The sequence below is a fragment of the Amblyomma americanum genome, chromosome 2 (assembly GCF_052857255.1).
Source record: "Amblyomma americanum isolate KBUSLIRL-KWMA chromosome 2, ASM5285725v1, whole genome shotgun sequence".
NCBI lineage: Eukaryota > Metazoa > Arthropoda > Arachnida > Ixodida > Ixodidae > Amblyomma > Amblyomma americanum.
Window position 1 is genome coordinate 29,144,664 of NC_135498.1, and position 12,867 is coordinate 29,157,530.

Genomic DNA, 12,867 nt, shown 5'->3' on the forward strand with positions numbered 1-12,867 from the left:
TAAATTAAAAGGGAGGAGGTTCGGTCGTGGAGGGGTAGTCTATCGGTCGGCGTGCACAGCGTAGCAAAAGGAGCCCCGCTCGTCGTCGCAGCTCATGCGGCAACAGGCGAGCCCCGGCTCCTTGCAGTCCTCGCTGTCGACGCAAGGGTCGCCGCACTCGTCTAGCGCTAAGTTGGCAGGGCACGCTGCCAGGACAAGAAGGGGGACAGGTCATCACTTCAATCGTCATCTAGAACAGGCAGAACACAACAGGCACAGCTCGGTCAGAACGCTCCCAATGCATTCACGTACCTTCTCTACGTGCTATCGCTTTTTCTTTTAACGTCCCTACCCTCGGGGCTAGTTGCCAGGGTGGCAGGTACTGGTGCCCGAAAGCCTGATCGTGCGCTGGCAGGAAAACAAACGGAAGAAGGCACACCTCGCGGACGGCACTAGCAGTCGCGCTCCAGGGCCCAGCCTTAACTACCCCACAGAAGCTACACGCACGTTCATAAAAAAAAAAAAAACGAACTGTCCACATATCATTACCTCGATTTGGGACTGCCCTGCATTTAAGACCTTCCACTGTAAGTAAACGAGGAAAGTACCAATAATTGAAAGACGGTCACCCCGTCTTTCACAGGATCCGGGGGCGTATTCTGGCCCACTATAAGCAGAAGCAGGCTCTTGTCCTGTCTGGGGTCTCTTATTACCCTGCCACCCCATTATGCATTTAGACTAAAGAGTCACTCACTCTATTGTCGCTTTGCCATCCTTGATTCTGCGTAGACTAGCTGCACACATAGTATTGGTTGTACGCAGCTCTATTATGTGAGGTCTCCTGTGGTTTAGGAGTGATTTTTACGGATGCTTATTCCTATACAGTTAGAATGGCTTTCTCTTCAGCGTGTGAACACTGCAGGTGCAAAGGGGCAACTGCAGTGTTCACACGCTGAAGAGAAAGCCATTCTAACTGTATAGGAATAAGCATCCGTAAAAATCACTCCTAAACCACAGGAGACCTCACATAATAGAGCTGCGTACAACCTATAACCTAATTTACCACGGTCTCTGTTTTGACAGATTGGTGGAGTTTAAGGAACGGAAATGGCGCAGTAACTCCAACCCGCCGCGGTGGCTAAGTGGTTAGGGCGCTAGGCTACTGAGCCAGAGTACCCGGGATCGAACCCGCGGCGGCCGCCATCGAGACGCAAAAGGCGCCCGTGTGCTGTGCGACGTCAGTGCAGGTTAAAGATCCCCACGTGGCCGAAATTATTCCGGAGCCCTCCACTACGACTCCTTTCTCTTCTTTCACTCCCTCCTTTATTCTAACCCTCGCGGCCGGCGCGGTCGCCGATATGCAAGACATACTGCGCCATTTCCTTTCCCCCAAAACCAATTTTCATTGTCAACACTTCGGTGGACACCCCAACCGCGCCATGAGGGAGGGGAGGAAAGTGGGAGTAAAAAAGAAGTAGCGCCGTAGTGGAGGGCTCCGGAATAAATGGGGAACGGGACCACTATGGTCCTCCACTCACGCGAAGCCGAAATGCAAGGTTGATGGTGACGGGGGAATACACCCTCATTAATAATAATAATTGGTTTTTGGGGAAAAGAAATGGCGCAGTATCTGTCTCATATATCGTTGGACACCTGAACCGCGCCGTAAGGGAAGGGATAAGGGAGGGAGTGAAAGAAGAAAGGAAGAATGAGGTGCCGTAGTGGAGGGCTCCGGAATAATTTCGACCACCTGGGGATCTTTAACGTGCACTGACATCGCACAGCACACGGGCGCCTTAGCGTTTTTCCTCCATAAAAATGCAGCCGCCGCGGTCGGGTTCGAAACCGGGAACTCCGGATCAGTAGTCGAGCGCCCTAACCACTGAGCCACCGCAGCGGGGGAACACCCTCATTCCCAAGCGAGGTATTGTACACAGGAAAACTATGCTGAAGCCAAATTTTTCGCCCGAAAACTCCAAGAAATACATCTATACATACAGAAGAAATCCACAATTCGATGAAGTAGTCCTCACTGTTCCTTTAATACGATTCGCCTGTTATCGGACGTCTGCCTCCACTTGCACTACCAGGCAAAAGAACAAAACCCCCACCGTGTAATACTCCAGAAAGCCTATTTTAAACATTTTTACTGAAAGCTTTCGCTGAAAGGCCCCGTATATTTTTGCGAATAAATGTACAGCTGCATTGATGTACTCGCTCGCGTTGGTTGAATTGAAAATGAACATTGTTTTTTTGGGAAAGGAAATGACGCAGTATCTGTCTCGCATATCGGTGGATAACCTGAATCGCGTTGTAAGGGAAGGGATAAAGGAGGGAGTGAAAGAAGAAAGGAATAGGTACCGTAGTGGTGGGCTCCGGAATAATTTCGACCACCTGGGGATCTTAACGTGCACTGACGTCGCACAGCACACGGGCGCCTTAGCGTTTTGCCTCCATCGAAACGCAGCCTCCATCAAAACGTATAAAAAAAAACAATTATCAAAACGCAGCCGCCGTGTTTCGATGGAGGCGATACAATAAAGCGCCCGTGTGCTCTGTGCATTTTCTGTATTGCGCACATTTACCGTGCTCCGAGCTTCCGCGCCAACGAAGTTTAGTCTGTAATACCCGCCGCGGTGGCTCAGTGGTTACGGCGCTTGGCTACTGATTCGGAGTACCCGGGTTCGAATACGACCGCGGCGGCCCTGTTTCGACGGAGGCGAAATGCTAAGGCGCCCGTGTGCTGTGCGATGTCAGTGCACGTTAAAGATCCCCAGGTGGTCGAAATTATTCCGGAGCCCTCCACTACGGCACCTATTCCTTTCTTCTTTCACTCCCACCTTTATCATTTCCCTTACGGCGCGGTTCAGGTGTCCGCCGAAATGTGAGACAGATACTGCGCCATTTCCTTCACCCAAATCCAAATTTCAAGGTTCGGCCAGCAAGCACATGTTAGGTGTGTTGGCTACCACGCTGTCGTCGCGTCGCTGTGCACCCTTTACAGCGGCGAACAAGCGGCCAATGCTGCGTGTGCGTGACGCCCGGCGACCGTGGCCTGAACATTGTTTTTGGGGGAAAGGAAATGGCACAGTATGTCTCGCATAGCGGCAGACACGTGAACCGCGCCGTAAGGAAAGGGATAAGGAGGGACTAAGAGAAGAAAGGAAGAGGTGCCGTAGTGGAGGGTGCCGGAATGATTTAGGCCACCTGGGGATCTTTAACGTGCTCTGACATCGCACAGCACAGGGGCGCCTTTGAGTTCCGCCTCAACTGAATCAGCCGCCGCGGCCGTGTTCGAACCCAGGTCAGAAATGCTAGCTTGATATTTTACTCTCATAGTACCGCGCACTACCCGAAGGTATAGCAAATGCTGCCTCATGCCGTTGCGCATTACCTTTCTCACGCACGCGGAGTACATCCCTTAACACACTGTGCATCCTTCTATGTGCTGAGCACAGTGCATTGTACAGGACTGGCGCTAACATACAAAACCAATTATTATTGATATTATTATTCCTTCTGTCATGCAACTCACGCTGAACGTACGCCTTGCAGACCCGCCGCGGTGGCTCAGTGGTTAGGGCGCTCGACTACTGATCTGGAGTTCCCGGGTTCGAACCCGACCGCGGCGGCTGCGTTTTTATGGAGGAATAACGCTAAGGCGCCCGTGTGCTGTGCGATGTCAGTGCACGTTAAAGATCCCCAGGTGGTCGAAATTATTCCGGAGCCCTCCACTACGGCACCTCTCTCTTTCTTTCTTCTTTCACTCCCTCCTTTATCCATTCCCTTACGGCGCGGTTCAGGTGTCCAACGATATATGAGACAGATACTGCGCCATTTCCTTTCCCCCCAAAACCAATTATAATTATACTCCTGTTCCACCTTTTCCTCCGCCCGAGTTCTCTACAGTTCCGCTATACCACCCCCAAATGTAATTAGTGCCGCCTTAATTTATCTGGCAACTTGTACACTTTTACTGAATGAAGTGTGGGGCAGTGTTTGTACCGAGCACTTTCAGTTGGCTGTACCGCCTGGCTCCAAGCATCAGTCATCGCGCACTGGTACTGCGTACGCATAGAGACGAACAATGTTCTCGATGTACAAGCTGATAACTTATTGGCACTGAACTCAATACGCTAGGTATCCAGGCATGTTTAAGAAACCGCTGAGGGCCTGCGGTCATATCAGAAACCCGTTGCTTGTTCGGTCAGTCTTGACAGCCTGAAAGGTGAAATCAATTCTGAGCTTCACGTAGATATTTTGCGAACGTGCACCCGTCGTCAAAAGTTAATGCGACTTATGGGCAGAAATTTATTTTCTTTGCATTAAGACTCATAGCTTAGAATTTAGTGGTCCAGTCGGTAATTAGCACACTCACAGTTTTGCAACACATTTATTTCAGGCTACGTGTGAAGACGGCGATTAAATTAGGCACTTTTTCTAGTCCATGTCCCAATTTATTTTTTTTATTCATATGTTTGTTAAGGACAATAGCTGTTATTGATTGGTTATTGACTCGCCTCTTACAATGCCGTGGGTAAGTGAAACGTGCCATGGGTGCATCAGTAACAGCGCCGGTTTTCCTGAGTGGTTTGATGCCAATATTCCTGCCATTTAGTTATTTTGTTTTCCTCTTCTTGTCCTCTAGTGATGTCCGAATGCTTGCGTGATTCGCCTGCGGTGCTCGTTGTGATCGATACTTACAGAGAGGCTATAAGCGCGGGAAACCCAGACGCACCATCTCTGCAAGAAACACAGCTATGCATTACTTCTTATAGGGCACTTCCAACTCCAATCGCTGTCGTGAACAAGCCCTCAGAAATGTTAGTATTACCGATTTTCACGGTGCGGCCAGTTTAGGCAAATACTTGTCACGGGTCGAATTAGACCACTTCTCTTCAAATCCTTCTCGTGATTCTCCTGATGTAACACTCAATCGCTGCGCAAAGTGGACGTGGTGTGATGGCGCTTGACCTTTCCTACATCACGAGCAAAACGAGTTTCAGTGTGTTTTCATAATGTGACGCTAACTGCATGTGAGCTTAGAGCCTCGTATAATTCTGTCCAGACCATTATGCAATCAAGCATGATATTCAGTGTGTTTATTTTACGGCGTTTCAAGAAGACCTAAACGTCAGGCGCTAAATAATCTCATTATCCATATAGTGCTTACACCCGCATCACACGTAACACAGCCGTTTGTCAAAAATATACACCCTGTAGGGTTTGATTCTAAGACGTGCATTTGGGGTCCTTGTAGCACCCCTGGAAGTCTTAAGCTGCGGAGGGGCGAGGACTAAATTTCTCACGCTCGTGAGATTTGAAACGCTAGCGATTCCCAACAATTCACACAGCAAGGCGTAAAAGCATATCTGAATGGATGCATCTTTCATTCACAGGATATGCAGTCTTTGCCAAAAGTAATCAGAAAACGGGGCTTGCTTCTTGTCCGTATATACATAAGCGGAAGTCCTACGACACCCAGACCCAAAGATCAAAAGGTCTTGAAAGGTGAGGACAAGGATTTTCCTTACCCTAAGTACTTAAATTTAGTGCTTAGGCGGCGCTATAAGCGCTTCGCTGCACGTCTAACAAACGAACAGCGCTGCTTGGTCACTTATGGTACAGACTGTACCTCAATAAGCGCGCACAAACGCAGATGCACACCTTTTCATGAACGCTAAGTGATTTGGTCCTCCCTCCAGCAAATATTTCTGTGACTATTATTATTAATGCCACATTGATCTGCTTCCCGCGTCCTGCAGTCCAACCTTTTCACCATGGCTATGGCGCTCGGCTGCTGATCCGAGAGACGCGGGTTCGATCCCGGCCGCGGTGGTCGAATTTCGATGGAGGTGAAATTATAGAGGACCGTGTGCTGCGCGATGTCAGTGCACGTTAAAGAACCCCAGGTGGTCGAAGTTTCTGGAACCCTTTACTACGGCGTCCCTGGGTCGCTTTGGGACGTTAAACCGCCTTAAACCAAACCAAACCTAGAGACACAACCCATGACCACAGGGTCCAGCACCCTTTGCTTAAGTCATGTCTCGAGCATGACTAATTAGAAAATTCGGGCGCTCGGTCAGGAAAACAATCGACGGTGTGCATGCACGTACCGGACTCTGGGCGCGTGGTCTTGCTCTTGATGCAGGAGCTGGTGAGGCGTGCCAGCGTGACGAGCCGCGAGACGACGCAGCAGGGCCTCTGCCAGCGGCGGGTGCCCGGGAAGGCGTGCATGGCGCAGCAGCCGGTCTGCTTGCACTGGTCGCTCGTCTCGCACGCGTGCATGAAGCTCAGCGGGAAGGGGCACATCTCGTACATGCCGAAGCCCAGGTCCAGCTGCCGGGCCTGGCCAGCTTGTTGCCTTCCGTCCTCCGTCGGCACCCCGTCCAGCTGCACGCACACACGCGCGGCGAGAATCCCTTATAGAAATGGTCTATAGACAGTCTATAGGCTTCTTGTAGACTCTATTAGCTTCCTATATATGTTTCCTGTTGTCTATTCATGGTCTATAGACTGTCTATAGAAAAAAGTCCACTAAAAGTGCATGGCCATACATCTATAGATTGTCTATAGACTGTCTATAGGATTTGTATCGTCTATGGACTGTTGTCTAGGGTTTGTCTATAGAAAGTCTATGAACTTTATAGACAGAAGTCCATGGACAGTGCATAGACTGTCTAAATAAATTTTTGTAAGGAATGGCCCCTTCGTCAGTGTTCACTGCAAAGCAGTGCTGCGTTTTCTGTACACGTTTTCTGACTGCACCTATCGGAGCACCATGTCCAACATTCTTGGGCAAAAATTTTGCAGTATTGGAATATTATAAGGTAATGTTATGGAATTATTCAAGGTAATGGTCCATTCCTCCGTGCGTAGCAAAATCTTTCTTTTAAAGTTTTTCCATCGGTCGCATCGAACAGCTAAGACTGCCTTAGGAAACCGATGCAGAAAAGTTTATGATGATAGCAAAAACGTTAAGAGCAAAAAATGCAAGCCTGCTGATAGATATATGCGGGTAAATTTATTGTTATAGTGAAATCTTACAATATATGAAAAAATTCCGTTCATAAACGTTTGCCGCTGAAAAACGCTTTTGTCCAGGACTGTTGGGAAAGTTACTGCGTTATATGCTAACGGCTACCGAGACTATTCTAGTCTTCAAGCGCCGTTTTTGGCATCTTAGCAAGCGGGAACATACGGCAAATTTGGGGCTCACTTGTCTTTTGTATACTGTTTGTACGAATGGACGGTATTTGAAGGTTGTCTCCTTTTCGTTTTCGGACACTAAGCTTTTTCCCGCGCTTCCTTGCACCATCGAAGCACGCGCGAATGCACTTACGTGGCGAGTGAAAACATAGCCTTCTTGTCTGTACAGCTGGATAACAAACTGATTTCGTATCAGCGGCTCAGGGGCGTTCTTTAGTTCTCTGGCGCTGGTTTGCCGACTGCTAATAACTTACTCTGCACCCTACCGCGCCTTTTAACTTTGTTATAAAGGCCCTGCTGTAAGTAGGTTCTGACGTTTTGGTGTGTTCACGGTTCCTGGCAGCAGTTTTATACGTGTGGATATCTACTCGTGTTTCAGGTGCGTTCTTCTTGACATCTTAAGGTTCCAATTACATCTGCCAGTAGTTTCCAGAAATCCCTGGATGTTACCTGACGATTAAAAAGAAAGAAAGAAAGGAATAGAAAGAAGGAAAGAAAGGATAACGGCAGAGCGGATGGCCTGCCTCTGCTATATGTTGCGGGGAGGAGGGGGGGGGGGGGTAGAAAAAGAATACAGGGCGCTGATGAGAGCAAAGACGTAGGTTTTCATGCCGGCGAATATCCAGTCTATTCATTGTCGTATGTCAGGACACCCGCTGCACATCAAGCTTAGTAGATAGGAGGCCTGATACAATTTTGTTACCCGGGCAGTAAAGATAGATCTTATCACGCCAAATTTAAGCATTTATCAGTGCGGAGCTTTAATCTGACACAAGTATACCTCATATTTTTCTGATGAGGGCATAATTTCAGCATGAGTTTCGGTGTTTGAAAAGTACCATAGGGCCCTGTGATACAGTGTCCATACAACCGTAAATCTGCGGCTGTAGTTCCGAAGAGAAATATCTCGCGAAACAACCTAACGTGGCGTCAGCTTCAGCACTACAGCTTAAGAAAAAAAAACATAAGGTCTCTTAATGAACCTGGAGTGTCCGCGTGGAAACAAACTGTACCTCTCAGGAGGCGTAAATATGGTTTATTTCACCGTAGGGCATAGTGGCGGCTAGAGTTGAACGCATAACTAATATCGTTCTGGGTACGTCTTACGCAAAGGTGTTCCAATGCAGTTTCCAGTCGACGAAAGGAATGCGAGGAGCAACGACCGTGCACGTCTTTCGCGATGCCAGCTCACCTTGTTGTTAAGCGCACTGTCGTCAGACGAGTTGTAGCCCAGCGCCAATGCGTAGAGGTGCTCGGGTGCCAGGCTGGCGCCAGCTTCCCGAGGTGCAAACCACACGACGGCGACCAGGACCCCCAGCAGCGTGATCATCATCATCGTCGGTGTCATCGTACTCCTCGCGGTGCACATCCTTGCTAGCAACGACCTTCGTCGACTACGGCGCGGTCGGATTAACGGGCCTCAGCGCTGCTGGCCGGGCGCAAAGGGGAGGGCCGTGGCAGTGTCGGGGCGAACAGCCTCGAGCGCCGAGGCGACCTCGCAACGATTCCCAAAACTGGTCCTGGCCCGGTCGCACGGCAGTCCCCGCCGGAGCCGATTCCTCGCCGAGCGACGACATGAGGAAGTTGCCCGGAAGCCACGGTTTGATCAATCCGCTCGCTCCACTGCCTCTTCTTTCTCTCTCTCTCTCCTTCCCCCTCTCCCTTCCTTGCATTAGAGGCTCTCTTCTTGTTCTCGCTCTGATTTGACCTCTCGCGTTCAAGTGCCCACGTACCTTGACCCTCACGTAGCCGAATGCGGGCGAACTTGCTCTTAGGCTGGTGTATAGGCGATCGGCTCTCATTAGCGAAGCCCGATCCACCTAAGCGTATCGATCGTTTCACAGCGAAGAAAGTTGGCTGCTTGCGAAGAAGGCGATAATTATCTTGAGCGCTTGGTTTTTTTTTACCTCGTTACTTGATGGAAGCCTCGTGAACTTACTAGTGACAAATTTAGCTCGGATAACTGGAGTAATTGGTCGTCTCAGATACATTCTTTCTACAAAACTTAAACTATTGGTTTATAATTCACTCTTTTATTCACATGTTAACTATTGCCAACTTCTCTGGGGTACAACTACATTCTCTAACCTACAAAAAATTTATGTCATGCAGAAGCGATACCTACGTCATGTGTACAACGCCGGTTATAATGCAACAACTGCAGGTTTTTTTCATAGAGCGCATGTCATTACGGCTCATAAACTATATCTCTACCGTCTGAGTACTAGATTTAAATATGAAGTAAGATATAACGTACATAACCTTGGTACTCTGGCATATTTAGAAAAGAATGAACAATATTATGCTACAAGACATGGAGAATGTTGGAAAATCGTTGCACCCCGTTTGAACTCTGGCATGGAACGCCTATGTTATTCTTTACCATCACTGTTAAACCATTATCTGTCTACTAACTTTGATTTATTTATTTGCTCCGCTGCTAAGCTTCGCTCTATGTTTACTGAGGATGAATAACTGATTTTACTTATCCTGGGATTTCATTTTTCTGACCACTCTGTTTTGCTTCTGTTCTGCACTGATCAAGTGTTTTCATTTTCTTTTGTTTGACTGTATGAATTGATTGCTGTTGACCAAACGCTGCTCATTAAGTGGGGCGACGTACTCGTCAAGCCACCTATTGACGGCTTTTTTCCGTCGTCCTCCATCTGTGTACTGCACATGGTGGAAATAAAGTCTTCTTTTTCTGGTTGTTCGGCGCCGATGCTCATCGTGGGTTGCCTCGTCGCCTTGTTTTTTGATGAAGACGAAATGCGGGGATTCCGCACTCCTGATAGCTGGCCGAGTGAGAATTTACATTTGGGATCTTACTGGTTACAGCAGTACTGGCTTGCTAGCGCATTTCTTGTAGCTGCTGCCTAGGTAGTACCGAAACGTTGGTAAACATTTCTGCAGTCTTCTTTCGTCCTCAAGCCTTTGCGAAATGTTACAATAAACGACAAACGAATTATACATTGTACAAAATAACAGCGCAGACAGAAGTAACACGAAGCAAAGAATTGCGCTGTTATTTTCTACAATGTATTACCAACTAGCTCAACCGCCCTTAATACTTCGGTTCATTGATTGTACCCTCATCCCTTTCCTTTGCGTTGCTTCTCCACAAAGCTTGAGCAGTCCATTTTTTTTTCTTCGTCCTTCATCTTCTCGCGCTCTGTATTTTCTATTATGGTTTATGGGGGTTTAGCCTCCCAAGGCGACTGAGGCTATGAGGGATGCCGTAGTGAAGGGCTCCGGAAATTTCGACCACCTGGGGTTCTTTAACGTGCACTGACACCGCACAGTACACGGGCCTCTAGAATTTCGCCTCCATCGAAATTAGACCGCCGCAGCCGGGATCGAACCCCCGTCTTTCGGGCCAGCAGCCGAGCGCCATAACCACTCAGCCACCGCAATGGCGCTATTTTCTATTATATACTTGCAGCTAGCTTTACTGTCCGTATTAATAGAAACTAATAATATCCTGGGCTCACACCTATACAACCACCCGTTAAGGGCGTCCCGCAAGTGTCGGCGGTGAATGGTTTAAAAGGAAAGCTTTTTTTACTACATTTCGTCACTCACATTCACGAGATATAACTGAAATTTTTTTGGGTCGAATGACGTCATTACTACACGAAAAAACTGAAAAAGCTGTCCAGATTGAAGGCCAAAATGTTCTGTAGCTGGAGCCAGTAGATCCAAGCTCAGAACCGGTTGGTTCTCAGATTAAAACACTAGGAACAAAACCAGTGTGTGCCATACTGCTCCCACTTAAACCAACAGAAAATTAATTTCTGCCGAGACAAGAGATTCCAACACAAAAACCAATTAGTGCCTGACTGCGACCACTTAAACCAACAGACAACCAGTGGGCTTTCTGCTGGTACCAGTAAATACCACGTTTGGTGCCCTAGCGAGATCACTCAAACCGAGAGGATACCAGCAGTCTTCCTGATGGTTCCAATTTAAACCATCACGAACCAGGCGAATCCCATAGGTTGAATGTATATCGAAGGGAGGAAAGAAGCTAGCTATTTAATAACACGTGTTTTTGCTTTCAAAGTCTGTAGTTGAGAACCTAATAGTGTCAGATAATAAACTCATTCATGTATCTTCATGGCTCGGGCAACAACGCTGATGTAGTTGGAAACCGAGAAAAAACGTTAACAAAACAATGATGACATCTAAAACGAAGTTGATTTTTTCAAGCACATGCACATTCACAAAAAAATAGAAGGAGAGAGTGTGTTCTGTAAGCTAACTACTGGATGCCTTCTAATCAAGAGAAGCATCCAGCTTAGTTAAAAATGTTGGCCCACCTCTTCCCGATGCGACCATGCAACTTAACGCGTAGCATTCCGTTCTTTGCGCAAAGCCTCCACACATGTTTGCAGTTCAGAGCTACAATAAATATATTCGTTCATTCGCACCACGGTCGCTAAGGTCTTGAGTAAAGGAAGATGCTTAGGCGGTAGCATAAAAACGGAAATAAACACCCTTTTGTTTCGGGCGGGCCGGGTGGCGTTCGATTATTCATTATTCACATCAAAAAAGGCTCATGCATACGCGATGAAGAATAGTATGACATGTCACTATGAGACATATGCATATACTGAGTTTGAGGTTCGCTACTGTAAAGCCACCACTCGCTCTCGCTTAAACAAGGCGGCTAGGACAAAGTACCTGGACATTGCGGCACTGGTGCTAATGTGATGTGAAGGTTGATTTTTTAGCGAAGTCCTGCGAACCTATGCTGCCATTTATTTCAAACACTATGCATTTGACAATGGTCCGCTTTAAAGGTTTCCTGCAAATGCACCTCCTTGAGCCATGAGCCTTTCCTTGCTACAGCGGATTTTCGGCTCCCTCCGGCGTGTCCGCTTATGCGGGTCATGGAAGCGCGAGGTGTCAATCACCCTCTTGCGGTGCAGAATACCACGATTAAATCCCTATTTGTGTCGATCGAGCTTCTCTCTGATGAACTTTTGTGGATCATGTGGTGAAATTGAATCACTTGATCACTTTCTCCTCTCCTGTCGGCGGTTTGCTTCTCTGCGAAGAGCTTATATGGAAATTCCCCTCGCTCGATTTGGGCTTCATCTTTCCATTCCTGTTCTGTCCTTTGGGACAAGCGCCAAGGGATGTGTCCTAAAACCAGTCCTCGATTATCATCATAATTACGTCATTTCATCAGGGACATTCCTTTGTTAAATATGATTTTCAAGATTATTTCATTTCTAACAAAATTTCAGTGACGTCTGCCTTAATTGCGTCAGCGGCACTATTCTTTGAATATGCAAGGCACCCCGGCCAATTCTCCACTGTGGGTATCTGCCATTCCACCTGAGGTCAACAACAACAACATAATGTCATCTTCCCTTATTAAGCCTTCCATTTCACAGGGACCGATTTGTTTTAATTTTAATCTGCCAATCTTCATTGAAATCTTTTTTTTTGTCTGTGTGAAAAAGGCTTCTGAGCATCTGCAAGTCGCCGTATACGTGTTTTGGCCAATCCCACACAGTGGGTATGAGCTTTAGCCCCTGAAGGCAACAACGAACGCCGAGATCACCGCAGCCCTCGAACTGACCAACGTCAAGAGATCTCCAGGAAAAAATGGCATGACGTTGCTCCGGAACCTTTCCGCTTCACAGCACGATGAGCTTCTCATGCACCTCA

General features: G+C 47.8%; 1 protein-coding gene across 1 annotated transcript; it reads right to left on the reverse strand.

Moving 5' to 3' along the window:
- Positions 1-42: 42 nt before the first annotated feature.
- On the reverse strand, positions 43-8,773 carry LOC144118427 (uncharacterized). The gene is made up of 3 exons (XM_077651366.1): positions 8,381-8,773; positions 6,096-6,372; positions 43-229 (listed from the first exon to the last, which is right to left on the reverse strand). Exons 1-3 carry the CDS (start codon positions 8,555-8,557, stop codon positions 219-221), a joined length of 465 nt encoding a protein of 154 aa, XP_077507492.1. The 5' UTR covers positions 8,558-8,773; the 3' UTR covers positions 43-218.
- Between the last annotated feature and the right edge of the window lie 4,094 nt (positions 8,774-12,867).

Bases quoted from the DNA above. Each gene is read 5' to 3' on its own strand.
- LOC144118427 (XM_077651366.1), bottom strand. From the start codon at position 8,557: ATGTGCACCGCGAGGAGTACGATGACACCGACGATGATGATGATCACG. The intron at 6,373-8,380 runs GTGAGCTGGCAT...GTGTGCGTGCAG, and splicing joins ACAGTGCGCTTAACAACAAG to CTGGACGGGGTGCCGACGGA.